At 51.1% G+C, this 22,033-nt stretch overlaps 2 protein-coding genes across 10 annotated transcripts in view; one reads left to right on the plus strand and one right to left on the minus strand.

Moving 5' to 3' along the window:
• NRAP (nebulin related anchoring protein) overlaps window positions 1-6,613 on the plus strand; it is a 65,943-nt gene extending 59,330 nt beyond the window's left edge. For all 9 annotated transcript variants that reach the window (XM_020280684.2, XM_020280686.2, XM_012772222.3 and 6 more), the window contains 4 exons: window positions 3,214-3,321; window positions 4,764-5,075; window positions 5,803-5,934; window positions 6,509-6,613. In XM_020280684.2, coding sequence (XP_020136273.1) covers window positions 3,214-3,321; window positions 4,764-5,075; window positions 5,803-5,934; window positions 6,509-6,613 — 657 coding nt within the window. The remainder of the gene's footprint in view (window positions 1-3,213; window positions 3,322-4,763; window positions 5,076-5,802; window positions 5,935-6,508) is intronic.
• Window positions 5,995-22,033, minus strand: part of HABP2 (hyaluronan binding protein 2) — a 33,974-nt gene continuing 17,935 nt past the window's right edge. The window contains exons 3-13 of the mRNA XM_012772239.3: window positions 20,423-20,536; window positions 18,842-18,949; window positions 17,131-17,247; window positions 16,377-16,496; window positions 15,706-15,877; window positions 14,495-14,592; window positions 12,973-13,198; window positions 11,746-11,888; window positions 10,848-10,982; window positions 9,278-9,423; window positions 5,995-7,364 (exon numbers count right to left, since the gene is read on the minus strand). Coding sequence (XP_012627693.1) covers window positions 7,200-7,364; window positions 9,278-9,423; window positions 10,848-10,982; window positions 11,746-11,888; window positions 12,973-13,198; window positions 14,495-14,592; window positions 15,706-15,877; window positions 16,377-16,496; window positions 17,131-17,247; window positions 18,842-18,949; window positions 20,423-20,536 — 1,544 coding nt within the window. The 3' untranslated portion in view covers window positions 5,995-7,199. The remainder of the gene's footprint in view (window positions 7,365-9,277; window positions 9,424-10,847; window positions 10,983-11,745; window positions 11,889-12,972; window positions 13,199-14,494; window positions 14,593-15,705; window positions 15,878-16,376; window positions 16,497-17,130; window positions 17,248-18,841; window positions 18,950-20,422; window positions 20,537-22,033) is intronic.

A 22,033-nucleotide genomic window follows, 5' to 3' on the forward strand; every position in this document is an offset into this window, starting at 1 on the left:
TGGATTTTGTTTGCTTAAAAGTCCTAGGAAAGAACACTGGACTGAGAGTAAGACAAACTGTGTGTGTGACTTGCAGTCGCTTTCCTCGCTGGGACTCTGTTTTTTCACCTGTAAAATGGGAAGGAGGCTGAGCTAAACCGAAATTCCTTCTAAAGTTGTAAAATTGTGATTCTGGCCGTGGCTCCAAAGACCTCTGTTATGTGCTGAGTAGCAGTCATGGGGGTGGTCCCCTGGCCTGGCGGGCGTAGACACCTGCTCTATTTGTTTCCCGGACCCCTCTCTTCGGCCATTCTGAGTAGCATAACTGTAGAGACGGAGTGGTGCTGTCATAGTTTGGAAAGAGGCTGCGATTGGAGTCCAGCCTGTCCAAATGCCGTGCGCTCCTTTGTGCATGGGACTGTGGCCTTCAACACTTTAGTTTCCCTCGGACGTGTGCCCTTTGCGTGCATAACCAAGACGCTGCTTCCTAAACCCAGGCTTGTTGTTAGCAGGGGTTGGAGGCCCCGGTTGTAATAGAATAGGCGGCCGCTCCGCCGGCGAAGCTGTGATCCTCGGATAACAGGTAGAGAGGCGGCAGAATCAAAAGACACTGTCAGATCAGAATAACACAGGCCGAGTGTGTCGGCCTGGGGCAGTGTGGGGCCTCCCAGAGTCCAGCCATTCTTCCCTCCCTGGCCTGGCCATTGTGTCCTGGGGCTCCGCGCAGATCAACAGCTGCTGCCGTTCACCCCGGAGGTGGCTGCCTCACAGGGGTTGGCGAGAGGCGCCTTCTAGTTAGCGTGTGTATTAGTTTGTTGCATTTGTAAAGCCCTGTGGGATCCCATGCAGTGAATGCGATGGTGCTTTGTAAATATGAGTTATTATGACCATTTGATGCTTTTGAGGGACGTGCAAGGGATAATTTTAGAACAGCAGCTCCGGTGGGCTGACCTTCATCTGGGGAAGCAGGGCCTCCCCTCGGCAGAGCTTGCACAGAACATCCGTCTCATTAATGCTTCCAGGAGGGGGGAGGCCAGGCCTCCATTTGAGGAGCTATTGGAGGCCCATAGCTGTGGAAACTAGAATAAAACTGCCAGTCGGCCTGGGGCCCAATGTAAGGAGGACAGCCACCCCAGGTTGGTGACAGAAGCATCTTCTCTCTCACAAGGGACGCCCATCCGCAGAGTCCTGGCGCTGAAATTAGCCGCCAGGGTATGCGGATATGGAGAACTCATGGACCTCTTTTGAAAGAGCACTTTTTCGGGGGCGTGTAGAACATGCACAATTGGATCAAGTGCTCTGCGAGGAAGATGTGGAGGGAAAGTGACCTTCCTGGGCAAAGAAAGCCATTGAGATGTGTAAGGCAGCCGAAATAACTAAAAATCAAATGACTCTAATGTGTGAGGACGAGGACAAAACTGTGCCCACTGTGATAAAGAAGTGGAACGCCCAGGGTTCCAAATCAAAGAGCCTACGGAATCTAAAGACTCCCAGTGGCAAGGCAAAAACCTCAACAGAATAAAAAAAAAAACTCGGGGAGGAAGAGACCACAATCCAGCAAACAGTATACAGGGACAAGTTGCCAGGAGAAGGAAGCGGGCGCATCGGGAGACCCCCGATTTGGGCCACGCTTTCTAGTTGACCCTGAGTTACAGAGACGCAGAAGCTGGGGGGTGTTGGACACCTAAGCAGGGTGACGCTGGAGTTTGATGTCGGGCAAAGTTTGGTGTCAATACCTAGCCCAGATCTGGTGTGGAGCCTCCTATGAGAAAGGACCTGAATCCCCCTTGGAGAGAGTGAGAAGGGATTGGACTCCATCTGCTACTCTGATACTTGTGGGGCCCGCACACCAGGGGGATTGTTGTCATTATCTGAGCATTCCCGTCCCCTACATGTCTTTCCGTCCTAGCTGCTGGACTCAACAGTGACCCAGTCAATCTAAGCATCTTGGCTCTTGTTTGTGATGTGCCAATTAGGTGATCCCCCCAGAGATGCACGGTTCTGCATTTCCGGGAGAACCCAGAGGCGTTGGCTCCTGGTTTGTGGTGCTGGGTGCTGGGGCTGGAGGCAGTGATGGAGGCGACAGTGACCGCAGTGCATGGGAAGGATGAGGTCCGCCATGCTTGGCCCACGCACTCCGCGGTCCTCCCTGGTTCCAGGCCACGTTGCGGGATGGGGTGGAGCACTTGGCCTTTCATCTGCCACTCCTCCTTTGCTCAGCGCCCCCAGGCCCCTGCAGAACAGAGCGCCAGCCTTGACCTCCATTTCCAGGAGACAAAAGTAAGGTTCTTAAGGGCCCCCTGACCTGCTGTAGCTCGCGGAACGCGTGAGCGACCGACACGGTCTGGGGCTGTCACTTTGTCGTCTGTTGGTGATGTGCCTCTCCCGCTGTCGCCCTTCTCTGCAGCGGAATAAAGCCTGGCCCTCCACTGGGAGCTCCAGATGACTCCTTTTATGGAGCCATTCCCTTATCTTGAAAAAAATATTAGCTACATGAAGGCACAGAAGATTTTGATGCCTCTATCGGTGATGTGGGTCTACCTGAGGACTAAGAGGATATGATTACAGACTCCCAGAGGGCGTGTGAGAACAACTTGAAAAGGGAAAAAAATGAAAGAGGAAGATATGAAACACATGGGTCAGGTACTCGGTCAGGTTCTTGACAATAAATTTAATTCAGGTGAAGGCTCTTCCCTTCGTGCAGGCGCCAGGGGTGTGTGTGAGATGCAGCATGCCTCGGAGTGACGGTGTGGGACGCGACATCAAAGCCAGGCTGGGGGCACCCCCCGGAAGTCAGTGGAGCTAACAAACACATGGGTGCCGAGACCCAAGGAACAGCACTTGCAGCGTGTGGGAAGAAACTGGATTCTGGAAGTTTGAGTTCTGGCATCTAGAAGCTGCCAGTCAGAGGCACTGAAAGTGGATGCAGAGACAGGAAGGAGTGGGCAGGGGAGTAGCAAATGAGCCAGACCCACTGACCTCCAGCCCCACAGGAGCAGGGCCTCAGAGTCGGGTTGGGGGCTCAGAGCTGAAGCCCTTTGTGGCCAGCCTGCCAATCCCAGAGCTGGGGAGTCCCCAGGACAGGCTCTGCCATCCTGGGAACCAACAAAGCAAAGGGTGCCCAGGCTTAGCACCCACCATGCCAGGCTTAGCACCCACCATGCTGAGAACCAGCAGCACGCAAGACAGTGGCGTGACTCCCTGCTTACTCGTGTTTTTGTTTTCCCAATCTAGAAAGTCTACAGGAACTCTTGGGAGCAGACCCGGGCTGGCAGTTACGACTTCAGGCTGGATGCCATCCCGTTCCAGACTGCCCGGGCATCCAGGGAGATCGCCAGTGATGTAAGGCCGCACGCTCTCTCTTCATCACTGATAGGGTTTACTCTGGTTTTCCCAGTTCTGCTGAAAGGCAAACCACCAGGACCCATTAAGATTCTCTCTCTCTCTCTCTCTCTCTCTCTCTCTCTCTCTCTCTCTCTCTCTCTCTCTCTCTCTCTCTCTCTCTCTCTCTCTCCCTCTCTCCCCCTGCACCAAAACTGTTCATAAACTGTATTTTAAATGAAAACAAAACAAAACAAAAAATGGGTCCTATTTTCTAGGATCTTAGCCAGAAATTTAAGATCGTGGAAGGTTGTATTTTCGCTCCCTCTCTTTTAAGAGAGGCACTCTTAAAAGTCAATGAGTAGAAATCAATGAACTTGTGATTGGTTTGTTGATTTGCAAGAGAGGGACTCCTTTTAGCTGGAGTATAGTATGATAAGAGTAGAAAGAGACTGGGCTCTTGCCTTAGACTGACATGAGTTCCAATTCTGGCTCAGTCACTTAGGAATTTGGCTGTCTGTCTTGGGCAAGTTGCTTAAATTCTCTGAACTCAAATTTCTACATCTGTGAAATAGGGATCTTGTCTGCTAGGATTGATATGGGAATGAAGACACAATGGTAGATAGTGTCTGGCACATAACCAGTGTTCAAAACACGGCAACTATCATCAGAAAACAGGGCGTCATGGACGAGACAATGTCCCACAGCACTAGACACAGGCTCACCTGGGAATGGTTTCTTGCTGGTTCACAATGTGATAAGTACAGAAATCAGAGCAAGCATTTTTTTAAATGTTTTTAGCAATTAGATGTTGCAGCATCCAAGTAGTGACCAGTGGGCTCATCTCACCGAACGGGGTGAAGGCCAGTTCGGGTGTTATCAATGCACATGGTACTACTACATCCTAGTTACATGCAGTAGGACCACATATTGGTCTTTAGTGCATTGTAAAGTTAAAAAGCAAAACAAAATGAAAGTGGTCCTTCACTGTAGATGGTCTGAGGAGCCCTGGGCTAGGTCTCTGAAAGCTAGAAGGAAGCGAAGGCAGAGGGGCTGTGTGAGAACTGGCACGCTTCTCTGCTGTTGGAGTGTTAATTGCAGCAGCAGAGACTCCAGCAGCCACCACGCAGTGGGCACGAGCTGGCGCCAGACCTGAAGCTCAGCCTCTGTCTGGTTGAATCGTCTCAACACCCCCCGAGAAGGAGGCAATAGATCGTTTTCTCATTTTATCAGATGGGGAAACTGAGGCTCAGAGAGAGACTCAGTAACTGGCCCAAAGCTACACAGCTAGGTCTGCTTAAACCCAGAGCTTGTGCCCATAACCTACTCTCGAGCCTCCTGCTGAGAATCCTGTGGGCTGGCCCCATCAGTGAGGCTGGCCCAGGGGGAGGTGGGCACCTGTGACACACCTGTGACGCACCTGTCATGCACCTGTGATGCACCTTTGCTGCTCGTCCTTGCAGTTCCGGTACAAAGAGGCTTTCCTGCGGGACCGGGGCCTGCAGATTGGGTACCGCAGCATCCACGACGACCCACGGATGAGGCATTTCTTCAACGTCAGCAGACTCCAGAGTGACAATGAGTACAAAAAGGACTTTGCCAAGAATCGGTCCCAGTTCCACAGCCGCACAGACCAGCCCGGCTTCCTTCACGCCAAGAGGAGCCAGCAGCTGGCCAGCGACGTGCACTATAGGCAGCCCCTGCCCCAGCCCAGCTGCGACCCGGAGCAGCTGGGCCTGAAGCACGCGCAGAAGGCTCACCAGCTGCAGAGTGATGTGAGCCGCCTTCCCCTGGTGTCTCTTCCACAGTCCCGCGTGCCATGTTCCCTTCTGGGGGGAGCCGGGCTGAGATAGAATCCAAGCCCCCTAACACTTTGGTGCCAGAGGAATAATAACAATAACTACCATTTCTTGCATCTGTACCATGGGCCAGGCTCTGTGACAAATGCTTTCTAAGCATTGTGCCACGTAACACAACAACCCCAGTACTGTCCCATTTTACAGAAGAGGAATCTACGGCTCAGAGAGGTTAAGTGACTTACTCAAGATCACACAGCAAATACAGGCAGGCCTGAGACATGAACCCTATTTGATTTGATGCAAGAGCCCACCCAGGCTCTTGCCGGCTCTGCTGCACTGCTTCCAAGGGATCTCACTAGTTACCTAACCCAGCCCTCGCCCTTTCCCTGGGAAGAAACTAAAGCCCAGGGAAGGGAAGTGACTTCCCCAAGGCCACAAAGTGAGTTCAGTAGGAGCAGGTGTCCCCTACCCGCCCCACTGCAGCTCCCATCCCTTGAATGGGACGAGTGCAAGGAACAGCAGTGTGCTGGCCCAGCCCGTAGCACGTGGGCGCTCCTGCTGGAAGTGGGTTTGCTCCCCTCGCTCGGGCTTTACTGACGACAGCATATTCCCCATCTTGTGGCTGCCTTTTTGGTCCTGTCTACTCCGTGGTCAAGCCACCCCAGACCCTGCTAACATGATCCTCTTGCCTCTTTTCCCCAAGGTCAAGTACAAATCAGACTTGAACCTGACCAGAGGTGTCGGCTGGACCCCTCCTGGCTCCTACAGAGTGGAGATGGCTCGGCGGGCGGCAGAACTGGCCAACGCGAGGGGCCTGGCTCTCCGGGGGGCTTACGTGAGTAGCACGCTGCCAACCCACCCTGGCTCGCAAGGCTGTGGGGGAAAGACAAACTCATTGTTTCTTTTCAAAGTTTATTTTTGGCCAAAGGTCAGCTAGCTCTAAAGAAGTGTGAAATGCAGCTCAAGCAAGGCGCCTAATTTCATGGGTCTGAGATGACCGGGCAGATGACACGCGGGTTAAACTTCCTGCAGGGTTTTCTCTGAAGTCACAGCTATTAGTTCTGCAGAGGCAAACCTACCGGGGCGACATCAATCCCGGGCCGGGGCAGCCCAGGCTGTGCTGACTGCTTGCTCGTTACATTCTCGGAAAGGGTCAGGGACTCGCTGGCTATCACCGTCTGCATTTTGAACCCGACTTTGTTCAGGAGAAAGATGCCTCGTCTAAATGAGGGACTGGCTTTGTTTCTTCCTCATTCCTGCCTTGAGGATCCTTTCTCCTGGGGAGGGCGGCGGAGGGGAGCGGGAGGGGGAGTGCGAGCGTGTGCGATGCTCTCGGGGCGTCTTAGCATGTCCCGTGGGAGCAGGATGGAGCTTCATTTGAACTCAGGGGGGCTGTTTGATTCCTGCAGGGGGGCCCGGAGGCAGTGCAGGCTGGAGATCAGCAGATGGGGGAGGTGAACCCGGACGCCATGGAGATTCTGCATGTCAAAAGGAAGAGGGCTCTGCCTCTGTGAGTGAACAGCGTCCAGCCTGATTCTTCGAGAGAGGAGCCAGCAGAGAGGACGTCTGCTCGCCAGAGACGTGCCATAGATGGCTTCGGTCTGGGCGAGCTGTGAAAAGGGCTCACGAGCCCACCCAGACCTGCCTTTATTAAAGTAACAACTCTGAAAGCAAATGGAGAATGTTGTGTTTTTGTTGCTCTCTCGGATCCGAGACGTGGTTGGCTGGTTCTGTTTGGTACCTCGAGTGTCCGGGGTGGGGAATACAGGTGCGAAGGTGACTCCCACTGGTGCCGGGAAATCTGTAGTCCGAGTTTGCAAATGTCCCAGGTGGAGGCAGTCTCTGTGAACACTGATTTTCTAGAAGGTACAGTTGTTTCAGGGGAAGCAGACATAATGTATTTGTGTGGATTCTATCGTTCCTTGGGTTACCCGGGAAGGCAGGTGTTGGTCCAGGAATGCGCAGGCTGGGTGGTCTCTGCCTAGTGCATGGACGCTCCACTGTGTCCTGGACACTCCCAGGGGTGTCTGTGGCTGCCCAGGGGGCCTCCCCTCATCTGGGTGTGAGGAGGATGGGCTCTGAGGATCAGAAGACAGGACCTTAGAAGCCAGTCTCCTTTTGGATGGTGGCTTTGATCCAATCCAGGAACTTGGTGACTTGGGTGTACACCCCTGGCTTCTCCCCACATCCCAGCCCCCAGCTCACGATGCCATAGACGAAGTAGGTGCCGTCCTTTTCACAGGTCAGAGGGCCTCCGGAGTCACCCTAAGGGAAACGGGCACAAGGTCAGCCTTGTGATCCAGAATATACTTGGAGATGTCTCCACCTCTCCCCATGGGGGGCTTCTCTGGAAAGCCGTGGCAAGGTCCTCCCCATCTGTCACATGATACAAGACTCTGGAGGGAGAGAAGCTAATGCTGTCCTCTGTCCCTGAGCCTGCGAGGGCTCGGCACAGAGGCCACTGGGCTGCACTTCCCGACTCTTGGTCCTACCGATATTTACTGTGAGTCCTCAGGGGCCCTTGACTTGCTCCTTCAGGTGGCCGACCACGGGGTGGTACCTGCTGGAGGAAGCCCTTCTAGGACCAGCAGGGCACACACAGGTGAGGGGGATGGAGACCCAGGGGCAGCATGACTTAGGTGTTCAGCACAGTCTATAGGGACCTTCTGGGCTCCAAACCAGACCCTTGGGGCTCAGTGTCTCACATTGTAAACTGTGGATAGTATCAGATGTCCCTTCCACCAGGGCTCTTGTGCAGATTCTTAGTAAAGAACATAGACTAGAATAGTGCCGCTGAGCCCTTGGCTGAGTGGGAGGATGATGATGGTGAGGAGGATAGCTCTCAGACACTTCTACTTACCCACCACAACTAGCGGGTTTTTTAAAAATGAATTCTCTTTTTTTAATCTTACCCATAACCTTACGATCTTATGGATATGTTCCATTTTATAGATTAGGCATCTGAGGTTAGAGAATTACTTTGGTGATTGATAAAGGTGACACGGTAAGAGACAGGGCCAGGTTTCAGACCCACAACTGTTCCCAAACCCTGTAAGTGAAACCCTTGAATTGTCTAGGGAATGGAGTGATCTCTCTTATTACTCATCTTCCGGAAGCTCAGGGAAAATTGCATGTATCTGGCCATGTCCCTCCTCTGAGCATGTGAATTTCCATGGCCCCGTGGGAAGGGATGGGGGTCCCAGGAGAGCCACAAACCCTGGAGAGACAGCCCTTGATTTCCCATCCCCAAGTGGGCCCAAGGCCAGCAAATCATTGCTGGGTCCCTCTTTAGGGAGGTTCCATCAGGGAGCCAGGATGTGAATGTGGACATGTTGGGTTTTTCCCGGCCAGTTGGATGGTTTATGAGGACAATAGGCAGAAAATTCTGAGTCTGGGAAAGATTCACCCTGTGTGGTGTGACCCCTGCAGAGACAGGGGTGACGGGAAGTGGATTTTGACTTGGGGCAGGGGCCTGAGGTCACTTTAGGCACCAGTTGGTGAAGCCACCACCTTCTCCTCCAGCAGTGTCTCTGAGTGGCCAGAGGCCTCAGCAGCTTGCTTTTCCCAAAGTCCTAGACCAGGGGAACGTTAGGCAGGCCCCAGGCCACAGGGCTCCTTAGTTTGCTAGGGCTAGATCACTCTCTCCCCAACCCCCATACACATACAAGTCCTAGTGATTAGTTAATATTATTGTGAAATATCTAGGCCTTATATCATTTTCCTTCTAACCACTGGCTTTTTGGACAGTTCCCTGTTTACTGTGATTTTCAGACATGTTGCCCAATATGGAAGCCAAGAAGCACCTTCTTCGTATTTGAGCATGGTGGAGCAACGTGGCAGACCACAGCCCTCGTTCAAATTCTAGCCTTGCCACTCACCATCCAGTTGCTCTAGGCCAACAGAACTTCTGTAAGCATGTGTACCACAGTGATAAAGACGTCCCCTCTACCAGAGTGTGGAGAGAGTTAAATTAGATAACGTAGGCAAAGTGGCCCCTACGGTCATCCTGCCGAGTCAGTCCAGGATGTGTCAGGGACAGACACGCCCTGCCTGTGCCTTAGCTGTACAGCAGGTGGACTCTGAAACTAGCGCCCAGCCCAGGGCTGTCAGGGGCCTCTGTGCCCAGTGGAACGTCCTATAAGCCTCTCCTCCCCTAAGCGCCATTTGGAGTCTCTGACCTGGCAGGTGTCTCGCCCAGGTTTCTGGAGGTTTCCGGCACAAATCATGCTGTCGTCAATCAGGTGGTTGTAGAGTCGGCGGGAGTTGCACAGACCGTTGGTGATCAGCTTGACTTTGGCATCCAGGAGTTGGCGGGACTCTTCCCCTGCGGGGCAGAGAAAAGACTCATCACTGTGGGGACCAAGGTGGCACTGACTTCATCAGAAACTATCAGTAGTGAGGAGCAGGCCACCAGCTCTCAGCTCAGGACAAAAGATTTCCCAGGAGACAGGGAGAAACACCTCAACACCAGCCTTCACCGTGCTCGTGCAGACCTGCAATGCTGCCCCAGCCATGATGGACCAGGATCATTTATCCCCTTCTCTGTCACCCCAACTAGACTGTGAGGTTTGGGAGGGTGTCAAAACCATTTTTTAATTTCCTATGACTAACCAAAGGCTGGCACAGAGCAGACTCTTAGTGAGTGAATGGATGGATGGATGAGTGCCCTGGTGCACTCGATTATCTGCTTCCCAGAGCAGACATTCCGCCCTCTAACGATAATGAAATCAGTCAAAACACATCATTGACTTTGAACATAAAGTCTTAGAGGCCTATTCATGGAAAACAAAATAATTCTAACCTGAGGGCCCGTAAGATTCCCATCTGAGACATCAGCGTACTGGCCAGACCACACTGAGCAGAGCGGAGGTGGAAAGGTTCCCATGGACCACAAGGAAGATGGCCACAGAGAGCTTTCTGGCTGACCCTAAATCAAATTAGCCAGAAATCTCCTTGCCCAAAAGCCTCTGACAAATTTGTAAATTACATTTTACTTTCTTCATGAATGTAGACCTATTTAGAGTGATTCTTGCTGTCCATTCTTAAAGATTTGGGAAGGAAGAGAAATATATTTTGAGTATTTGGGAAAGACTTCAAATACCCTTCTGAATTTTTTTCCAGTAGAAAATATAATCTTGGCAGCACTATGATGAAAGGAACCCTTTGGTTACTGTTTTAGATAAGACTAAATCCTAAAGACAAATCAATAGCCCAATTTAACAATATTTTATAGAACATCTATGTGGAAATCCCTGACCAATGTGCTATGGGAGAGACAGAGATGAGATCCGCCCCCCCTGTCCCCCCCCCAGGGCTCACTCAACGAATATCTCCGTCTGTCATTTCCCGTGATCATGATTCCAAATCTAGGAGGTGACTATTGGGAAACTAAAAATCAATTGTTCAAGCAACAAAGCCGAGAATCTAATGCAAGTTTATCTGACTCCAAAATTTATGTTCCTTCCAGGATATCCTCTTTCCAATCTGCCTAGGCAAGGAGTGAGGTCTCCATGGGTTCAGGGTCAGTGCTTGATAAACTTCAGGCATCTAGGGGTAGGGGCCAGGGACAGATATAGAGATTAGGGCAGGCAGGTGAAGAGATTTAATTAGAGCTTGAACGATGAGGCAGAGACTTTCTTTTGATAATGCATTTTGAGTATAACATGTCAAGTTCAGATGAGTAGCACGTCGAGTTCTCTGGTTGATGGAGCTCACCTAAGTCATGGGGGAGTGCATGGCTGGACGCACCTGTTTCTGTCACGCCCCAGCCCGAGATGTGGCACTCAGTCCCAGAGGGAAAGGGACCATCCGGCAGACAAACGGTCTTCACGTATTTGGATTCCAGAGCACAGTGACCATCCACTGGCTTTAACTTGAGCAAAGCTGGGCGGGGAGAGACAGAGGGAATGTGAGTGACATTGCTTCTTTGTTGGAGAAGCATCAGCTTCCACTTGCTTTGGAAGGTGGGCACAACAAAGCGCACCCCCCCCAGCCCCCTGCCTGAAAATCTTCTTCCTCACTCATTGCATTTTTTGAACTTCCACTTGGGGAGGAGTAACACTTCAGGCTGGGAGTAATATCAAGAAATAATAAGTGAGCTTGAAATAATTTCTAATCCATTGGTTAAAAAACAGACCCTAAGTAAAAAAAGAAGAGCTATTGAGGAAGGAGAGAGAGGGAGGGGTCCCGGGAAGGGGGCAGTGGAGTATGGAACGGGGTGGCCAGTAGCTTAAGAGCATCATCATCTCTGCACCTGAGCGCTCACTGGGTGCCAGGCGTGTCTGCACACACATCCTGTCACTGAACACGCGGAAGCTCAGAGTTGCGCATCAGTGTCCCCATTTTATAGAAGAGAAAACAGAGGGTCAGGGAGGAGACCAGCTCCTGGCTATAAAGTCGGGGGAGCTGGGATTCACAGCCAAGCTCTTTCCATGGCACAGTGCTCCCAGCATCTCTTCCTCTCCGTTTAAAAGTATGTGCCCATCTACCCACAACATCGACGACACACACTCTCAAGCACTCAAAAGCCCAGGACTACCTTCTCTCCCTTATGGGATCTACAAGGGGCCACAGTGATCAAGAACACCTTCTAGAACCAAACCTCAGGTTCCAGACCCACAGGAGATCCATGAGAGAGGAGACTTGCCAATATCGTTGTGGGGAATCTCATCTGTTTCATGGTAGTTGTAGTGCTTGAATATCTTCTCTACCCCGAAGCTCTGCTCGTGGAATTCTGTCTTCTTCAGGTCCTGCTTTCCCAGGACCACTGTTAGATATCTAGCTTTTTCTCTACAAGATAAGAAAATAAGACAGAAAATAGCCATGGGATGTAAGAGACTAAAGCCAAATCCCCCCAGCCCTGCTCCTAATGGGCTGTGTGACCTTTGGCAAAGCCCCCGACCTTCTGTGGCCTTGGCATCCTCATCTGTGACCTTTGTCTCACTCATAACCTGCTGCAGGGTCCAGATAAGATGAGGGAGCTGCTTTATTAATGGAAGCAAGCTCCAAATATAACATTTAACCCAGTTTTTGGGAGACCTCCCATTCTCCCTGGGCCTTGCAAAAGAACAGCCATTGCCTTCTTGGACAAATCTTCCAAAATCCCATGGTAGGTGCTCATATTTGCTGGCTAGGTCTCTCGTGGCAGTGCCTCTATAGAATCCTAGAAGAAATCATTTCAAAACAAGATGGACTGGGAGATCTTCAGGGCCACCTCTGAAACCCGGGCTTCCTGGGACCAGCCCTGACCAGGAGCACAGGGAACTTGGAGGGGGTCATGACTCTTTAGCTCCCCAGAAGGTACTGGCTTCTCTGTAGCACACAGGAGACCTGACTGAAGACACCTGCCCCAGAAGGCTCGTGAGTGATGGCAGCAGACAGTGGGGCAGGATTAAGGAGGTTAAGGAAGCAGATGGACCGGGATTTACATTTGCCCGCTTCCCTTCCACGTGACTTCAGGCAAGCTGCTCAACCCTCCCAAGACTCAGCGCACTTACTTATGAAAAGGGAGTAATAGTACACTCTTTCTCTCCACAAGTATTTACTGTACCCTTGCCATGTACAAAGAGACCTGCTCGAGGCACTGGAGATGCCACAATTTATAATAATAAAACAGATAAAACCCCCAGCCCTCCCTTAGCTTGTCTTCCGGTAGACAGTTGAGGATTAAACGTCCTATGACGCATGCAATGCCCGTGGGAAGCATCCAGACACAGTAGCTGTTTTCCGTCTGGCTTTAAGGGGCCATGTCTTTGCCCTCGGACTGAGGTTGACCCTCGATCCTGCCAGAGCTACCAAATGCTGCTCAGCGGGGAAGGAGAGGGGACCGCTGTACTCTCCAGTCACCCTGGCCCCACCCCCAGGGGCCACCTACTCAGTGCAGTGGGCGGCAGTGAGCACCCAGCAGGGGTGTATCAGCGACCCCCCGCAGAAGTGGCCCCGGGTCCTGGAGGCGGTCTGGACCGACACCTGCCACGGGTGCTTGCCCGCCGTGCTCTTGAAGCCTCCGTAGATCCTCTTGATGTGACGCTCCGCTGTCTCGGTCCTCCCGCAGGACTCGAACATCAGAGGCCTGGCCAAGGGCTCAGTCGGGCTTTCCTCTGGGCAGGCGATGTTTGCGGGACACAAGAAAGACAAATCACTCTACTCAGCCTCCCGCTGGCCCCTCAGAAGGACCCAGGCAGAGGTGCGACTCGGAGTCCAGCCATGAGCAAGGCGCTGGAGCGGAGAAGACGGCACTGGTGCGCACGGGGTGGGCACGGAGTGAGTGGGGGCACAAATGGTATTTGTTGAATATATTGATTAAGGCAAAGCCAGTCTAGGGAATTAACAGGGAAGATTTTTTTTCTTATTTCCAAGTGTGTTATCCCTAGGATTGAGATGTATACACACACACATCGATATGAATGTAAGTATATAAATCCATCGCTGGGTATGTACTGAGCTAGGGGTTCAGTGTAGATGGTTGGATATCCAGTAGAGTGTAGACGGTTGGATATCCAGTAGAGTGTAGACGGTTGGATATCCAGTAGAGTGTAGACGGTTGGATATCCAGTAGAGTGTAGATGGTTGGATATCCAGTAGAGTGTAGATGGTTGGATATCCAGTAGAGTGTAGATGGTTGGATATCCAGTAGAGTGTAGATGGTTGGATATCCAGATGAAGTAGAATAGGTTAAATAAGACATTGGCACAGATGACTATGGTACAAAGGAGAGAGCAATAAGTGTTTTGAGGGCAGTGCCTTGATTCATTCCTTGGGGTTTGTGAGGAAGAGACAGCACTTCACTTGAGAGATCAAGGAGGACTTCCTGGAGGAGGGGATACTTGAGTTGGTTCTCCAAGAATGGTTGGATATGGACAAGAGGAGATATGGGATGGATTATTATAGACAGAGGTGACCATGAGAGCAAAGACTCAGATGTGAAACTGTTCAGGGAGGGAATCCCATTGGTCAGGGTGGGAGGGAGCATTGTTCTAGATGTGGGGACGGAGGGGGCCAGGGCAGACTGGCAGGAAGACTGTGAGGATGGATTTGGATATGTTGCATCCTGAGAGGCCATGGGGGCCCAGGCAATGTTTGAGCACCACTGTATGCCCAGGGCCTTGCATAGCATCTGGCACACCACAAGTGATGGATAAGTATCTGCTGGGTGCACCGACTTGGAGTCGGTGCATGAGTTTACAGCTGACCCACCTGGCCCAAGCTTACAGGGGAATCCAGGCTGTGTAGCATCCTGAGGGGAGCAGAGGGCTGGGAGTTGGGTTGGTGCTGGGATGGGAATTGGTAATGCAGGTGTGGGGGAAGGAGGGGTGGGGGGGAGGGGGTGCCAGGTATGTCACTCTGTGCATCTGCAACCTCCCCAGCCCCGGGGCCTCAGACAGCCACAGCCTCACCTTGGGCTGAGCAGGCAAAGACTTCGCAGTACTCCCACTCCACCTTTTCACTGTTAACTTTAATATAGCACCAGGGCTTTTGGTCTCCATCTGGGTTTCTAAAATATAAAACATAGTAACTCAGGACCAAGGCTCAGTGAACCAACTGCATCTCATTAAAGGACCTGTGTGTAACAGGGTGCCAGTCTCTTGTGCCCCTTCTGGGACCACATTCCTTTTGAATCCTCCAACAGGTTAGCAAACTTGGCATAGAGGGGTGGTCATAGTTTCTTGGCCAAATCTTAACTTCCAGAGAAGAATCCAAAGGACCAGGGAATAGTTCGCAAGCCTTGTGCCAGATCCATGGAATGTATCAAATTGTTTGTGGGAAAAGAAATGAGATCCTTGTTGAAGACCCTTCTTTGTCAGGGAAGTAAAGTAGCCACAGAAACATGGTGAGCACAGGGTTCCTCTGAGAAAGGAATGGGAACCCCTGAGGGAGGTTGCCAGAGGCTTCCTGAATACAGCTCCTCGAAGGGAAGAGCTCACGGTGAGTGCAAGTGGAAGGTGGACTAGTGTTTTGTGCAAGGAAAATCCTCTTGTTTATGGAGCCAGTTTAAAGCCATTGCAAAGTACCCCTGCCCCTGACATGCGACTCTTCTAAGTCATTGGCCTTGGTTAGACAAACCACAATAGGAGAAAAACAGCAGAGGGGTCTGCAGGCCACAGAAGGGAAAGGAGGTAGCTAAAGTCATCACCAGGGAGGGTGATGGCATTGTCCTTACATGAGAAAACTTGAACATCTTGGGGCAGAGACTGTCATGCCCAACAGACATTCCATTTGTTCCTCTACATTTCTGCCTTGAAGTTACGTGAGGCCCCACGACTATTTCTGACCAATGAAATATGTGTGGGGAGTTGATGTCTCACTTCTAATTTGAGGAAGTAAAAAAAGTGATGGTCTGCTTTCCAGTCTCTTCTTGTCCTTCTGAATCTGTGGAACTGAATCCCCAACCATCACCACCACGAACCCACATGACACAGGGAGCATCAGTAAGAAAGAAACTTTGATGTATTTGAGCCACTGAGATTTGGGGATTGGTTGTTATAGCAGCATCACCTCGCCTATCCTGTGTAGGAGAGTATTCCTAGGAAGAAGGCTGATGACTGTCAATGATCTGCTTGAAAACCAAGCGACCAGGACTGAGCACAGGGAAGAAGGTGATTTTTACCTGCAGAAGTTGTGCTCCCCAATGCCCTGGGCCTCAGCATTCTCCATAAACACGTTGTAATTCTCCTGCAAGAGGAGGGGGGAGTTCCAGTGAAGGCACGTGCGCTGGGTGACTGTCCTGCTCACTTGCCCTCGGTAGGAGGAGCCGTCGCCAACGTAGCAGTCATCGGGACCTCGGAGAGAGAAGGCGGGGACGTGGGAGCTGACAGCGGTGGGCATGCTGCTCCCAACACGGGCTTGGCGGGTGGGTGTGTCACGGGGTGTTGGGCTTGGGCCTCCATATTTCTCCCCCTGCGATTTCAGCACAAAGTTCTAGACAAAAGGTGCTTGAGTGTTCCACATTGAACCCTGCTTCAAAACATGAAATACAGTGGTTGTGGCAGGTGGGAGCTTAGTCCCTCAATTCCGGCTCACACAAGCACTGGCGAAGGGTGGGGTGAGGCCCAGGGACACCCCAGTGGTTGCTTTGCCTACTCTATATCTCGGTTTGTTACTTTCTTTACACAGAGAAAGACACACCCCATGGCCCTAGGGTGGAAGGCTGAGGCAGTGGAAGAGTTTGGGAAACTTAACTTGAACCGCATTCTGGCAACACAACCCCAACAGAAAGGGATTCCAGAGGCCTCACTTGTGGGCCCGAGTTCCTGACGAAGTGGTGGCAGAGACTCGTACCTATTTCGCAGAGTCTGCCCCTGAAGTGGGCAGGGCAGGAGCAGGAGAACCTGGATCTGCGCTTGTTCCGCGAGCAGGTGCCGCCGTTCCGGCAGGGGTTCGGCCTGCACACGGGAGTCACTGTGGACACAGGAAGGGGCCGGGAAGGCTCCTCAGAAGGAGTTGCAGCCTCCGTCTGAGAGGACGGGGAGGTATTGGTGGCTGTCCTCTGGTGTCCATCCTCTCACAAGGGACAGGTCGCCCAAGGGGAAAGACAGACCCACTGACACTCTAGTACCTGTACAGATGAGCCTTGGGTTGAACCTTGGCCCTGCCCTGTGATAGCCAGGTGACCACGAGCACGTCAGTGGACCTCTCTAAGTTTCAGTTCCTTTGTTGTTAAAATTCTTCCTTGCTGTGTTTTTGGGGAAATGCCAGAGAGAATATAAATCTCCTGGGACTGAGTCTGACTCGCAATCGTGAATCAATATGTATTGATTCCCCTGTGTGGCCCCTCTCAGGAATACAGCAGGACCTACTTCCTGGAGGAAGCGGGTTTTAGGATGATTCTTTTTAGAAGGGAAGGGACACAAATCAGTCAATTCCCACTGGGCTCTCCAGGGATGCTGAATCTTTAGAAATCGTAGTGAAAAGGGCCATCTTGGATGCCACAAAAACACCAGATGCATCTGGACTTCCACACAATAGGATGAAGGGACCCCAGGCATGACCGAGGCAGAGAAAGCCGAGCACAGAAGGGGCCTCCACCACTTACCTATAGAACAGCGTGAACCCGTGTAAGGGTGTTTGCAGGCACAGCGGTAGTAGGGAGGACTTTGGGTAATGAGACAATGGCCCCGGCCACACGGGTTGTTCTTGCAATTGTTTTGCACTGTAAGAGATCCATTGAGACACAGGGACAAAGCACAGGACATTATTTGGGGCCCGTTTTATGCAGAGGATTACCTGCGCAGTACTTTTGGGGGTGGGGTGGCTGTCAGAGCACGTGTGGCCTTGTCCGTGGTGCTGAAATGCCAGGCTGCTCCAGGACAAGGCTTCTCTCCTTCTTTCTTATTCTCTAGTCATGGGTGATCCCCTCCCATTTCCTTCCAGTGCTTATAATCCTAATGTTTCTATCTTAATAAAAGCATTGATAATTTTTACACCTCAGCCAACAGAGTCTCAATTTATTCTCTCCATTTTCATATTCTATTCACAGTTTTGTCTTTCTTCTGAGAAGTTGAGGGATGAGCCCAGATATTATGTTTATACCCAATGTCCCCTACCATTCTGCAACATTCACTGAAGGGATTGAAGGATTGGAAATGGAAGGATCCTGGCACTTTAGGAGGCTGAGGCGGGAGGATCGCTTGAGGTCAGGAGTTTGAGACCAGCCTGAAAAAGAGTGAAACCCCTGTCTCTACTAAAAATAGAAAAACAAAATTAGCTGGGCAACTGAAACCCCTGTCTCTACCAAAAATAGAAAAAAAATTAGCTGGGAAACTGAAAATAGAAACAAAAAAATTATCTGGATATAGTGGTATAATCCCAGGTACTTGGGAGGCTGAGGCAGGAGAATTGCTTGAGCCCAGGAGTTTCAGGTTGCTATGGCACTGTAGCCAAGGCAACAGAGCAAGATTTTGTCAAAAGAAGGAAGGAAGGAAGGAAGGAAGGAAGGAAGGAAGGAAGGAAGGAAGGAAGGAAGGAAGGAAGGAAGGGAAGGAAGGAAGAAAGGAGAAAATGGAAGGAATAAGTGAGAAGGGTACAGTGGAAAGATGTCAACCACAAAGCCCTACATATACATAAGACCCTCTCTGCCCCCTACCCCTACTTAGATGGTTACCAGTCTGGAAAGAATCCAGTCTCTCTCTAGGGGTACACTTAGCCCATACAAGTTTTACTCCTGATATTTTATCCCATAGCCTCATGTTATGCCCACAAAAGCTCCCTAAAGGCAGACACAGTGAGGATGGCAGGATGAAAGAGCACGGGCTGGGAGTCAGGCACCAGGGCTCTAATTTCTGCTCTCCACCTAACTATAATAGCTGCGTGACCATGGGCAAGTCACCTGCAATCTCTGGTCTCCTTTTCTCTAATTGGGTTGGGCCTAATGTGCCTTGAGATCCTTCTTGCTCTCCCATTTGAGGACACCATTTTTCTGTTATAATTAATCAAACACTCTAAACACAAAGTCCTGAGTTTGGAACATGTGTTGATTAGAGTCCAGCTCTTATCCCCTCTTGGCCTCAATCTTCTCATCTGTACGATGGACATACATACTAGTTCTTTCTCTCAGTGCAGGGGAGAGGACTCGGTGAGATGCTGCCTGGGACCCTGCAGAGGAATCCCTTGTGCAGGATACAATTCCTGCAGTTCTGATGGTTTCCCTGGGAATCACTCCGCTCTTCCTTACCCCCAGAGTTGGAGGAGGAACTGCCTCTTGTTTCACTCAGAGGGGAGAGTGAAACTAGTGAAGATGCACTCACCGTTCTGACACCTGCTCCCAGAGAAAGGGTCCAGGCAGCTGCACGTGAAGGTCCCCCCGTCGGTGAGGCAGTCCCCGCCGTGTTTACAGGGGTTGGGCTGGCACGCATCTGGGACACATGGGTGGAAGTCAGTGTTGGTAAGGGACAGCGCGCGGGTGAGAAGCCCCCACTTGTTCATCTAGTTTCAGTCTCCTGCCCCAAATGAGAGAGGAACTCTACAGCCAGTGACTGGGGAAAGGAGGAAAACACATATTGTCCTCAAACCGCAAGAAAAACTGCAGTCACCAGACCAGAGAGAGGGATTCAGGTTAGTAAGAGGAGGGGCGAGAAGGAACCGTGGCTGTCTCCCCTCGGCCTGGCTTCGGATGGGACCTTTCTCACTGAGAAACTCCCCTTTTCCCTCATCTGTGTCTCTCTCCTCCCAGTCTTGCTGGGAGTGCCACAGGGTCTGTCTCTGATGCTGAAGGCATTTCACAAGCCTGAAGACCTCCCCTACTTCCAGTGCCCAGGGGTGGAGGTCAGGATTGGGGAAAGAAAACCCACCCCTAATGAAACACGAGCTTTCTGAACATCAGGAGAGAAGACCAAAGGCAAGAGGGTGACAGAAGAATCGGCGGCGAGGAGGAAATGACCCAGTGGCCTTCATCTTTCTTCAACTACTTGTTCAGTTAGATTTTGTCATATTTCATCTGTGCCTTTGGCTTTTCATGGTTGTCTGAATGGATCTTCCCTTGGGGAATTCTTTATCCTTCTGTTCACACACATTGCTCTTTGGTTCAGGAACTAGGATCCCTGGGCCCAGCTCTTGTTTTGATGGTTCTTTCTGATGTTCCCCGATGCCCTGTATCTTGGCCCTGCCTTCCAGGCCACTTCGCACAGTTACACAGCTTTTATTCCAGCTGCTAAGTGCTTCGCGTTCCTTCTCCTGGTTTAGTCACATGGCCTTGCTTGGACCCAGCTTCTTCTTTTCCTTTCTGGCCCATTTCTTGGGTAAAGAAGCCACAAAAACAAAAAGCACGCGTGTGTGAGTACACACACACACACACATATATACACATGCACACACACATAGCCCCTAACAGCTGTGGAAAGCGTCTAAAGAGTGACAAGTGAAAGAAAAACACAGCAAAGGCAGAAGGGAAGGAAAGTCCTGAAGCCAAACTTCTAAACGCTGCAGTCCGATGCTCGACACCAAAGCAGACTCCTCAGCATACTTAGGACCTGACCCGTGACCTCAGCAATGGGAGTGATTTTGACCATGACGGCTCCTCAGTGTCAGGAAACCAAGATGACGCTGCACTAACCCACTCCTTGGCCAAATCAGCTCCTCTCTTGGCCCTACTTCATTCATCCGTCACTTGAGGGTAGGGGAGATGGTGTCTAAGAACCTCCCCAGTTCTCACAGTGCATGACTCTAACTGAAAAAGAAGCCAGTCTCAGTAATTTCTTTGATACTTATTTTATGATGCTGGTCAGAGAAGGGAAGAGAGAGGGACCCTTGCAAATGGTCACACGTACACCTCCCCTGAGGACATGCTGCCCCCCTCCCTGGAGGGCCCTTGAGACAGATTGGGGACCTACCGTCCTCTTCGTAGTACCAGTCAGGATTGTCGGGGTGGGTAGGTTGGGTACTGAGGTGCTCTTCCTCATCGTAGTATTCATAGCTGTGCACATCGTGGCTGCCACCAGCCCAATCTGCAGGGGTGGGAACAGGACAGAGAGAGTCCAGTCACCAGGCTCAAACAGGTCAGCATTTTAAGTAGTCAAACACCTTTCCCTAAAGAGTTCAAAGTCCTCAGGGAGGAATCCTGTGTCTATCCAGCTCCTCACACCAATAGTGGTGGGTCAGAGGGGTTTAGACTTTGTGCATTTTCATGTGGGGGAGGTTATGACCCAGCAAGGTAGTGGTGGCATTTGGCAGAGTCAAGAGCACCTGATTGGAAATGGGGAGAAGAAGTCGAGTCCTGGCTTTCTGCTCACTGCAACCTTGGGTAAGCCATTTGTATTCTTGGCCCCCTGGTTTTCTCATCTCTGAACAGCAGGCAGAGAGGATGGGCGCTAGCAGGACTCCAGGGTTTTATATATGGTGTCTGGCCAGGGTCACATCACGTGACACTTGAGTGCCTGGTTGGGTGGTTCTGTGAATGACATTTCTTGATGGGACTTCATTAGTCATCTTAGCTTAATGATATCAAAGAAACTCTTTACTTTCCTTTTGGTCTTGGCATAAAACTGCTCCCAAGCTGTATCTCTGGAGTCATTTTAACAGATACTATTTATTGAGGTTTTAGCATGTCAGGCCTTGTGCCAAGCACTTTACATGCACCATTTTATTTCACCCTGATAAAAATCTAGAAGTTGCATTAGTCACTGTATTTTAAGTTGAGAAACGTGAGGCTGAATGAGGTTGAGTAACTTGGCCAAGGTCACATAGCTAATAAATGGCAGGATGTGAACTAAGGCGGTTTGTCTCCATAAAACCACTAAATTCCACTAGCTCCACTGCAATACTCAACTGCTTCGACTGGCACCTTCCATTGCCTTGGATACATCCACACCCACCCTCAGGAAAATGTGTCCCACCATCCCTGTGGAATATCCAGCCTGCTAATTAGGACTCGCCCAAGGACAACCTCAAGAAAGTTCCTGGGTCTTGCCCACTGAAAGAGAAGACAGCGTGTGGAGTTGCCCACAGCTGTGAACCTCGTGCTGGGCCAGTCGCTGGGACAAGCAGGTGTGGGTGAGGCTGGACTGCAGTGCTTTGCTCTCTGGGGCCCCGGGAGATGCGGGTAGCTCTGCGGCTGGTAGTTTTGGGGAAGTTTGGGATTTGAAGAAAGTTGGGTTGACTTGGCTCTCTCCAGCTGGTGGGAGTATGGCAAGTGGGCAAGTTGAAGCTGGGAGGAAGCTGTCCGGAGATGCATATGACAATGAGGCAGGAGCGCATGCAGACAGCCGACTTGAAAAGGCACTCCTGCGGGGCCAGCGGTGGCTTGGGGGATGGCCTGATTATCAACCACATTATCTTACTCGTCTCTCAGTCATTCCGTTATAGTCTTTATCTCTTTGGCTTTTGAAAAATCGACTTTTGCACAATGGCTGTTTTATATTTCCCATTAAAATGGAACTATCTTTTTATTTCTTTTTTGAATAAGCCAACTCTGGTTCCTTGCCAAAGTTTTGCCTCATTTATCA

This window comes from Microcebus murinus, chromosome 14 (genome assembly GCF_040939455.1).
Source record: "Microcebus murinus isolate Inina chromosome 14, M.murinus_Inina_mat1.0, whole genome shotgun sequence".
NCBI lineage: Eukaryota > Metazoa > Chordata > Mammalia > Primates > Cheirogaleidae > Microcebus > Microcebus murinus.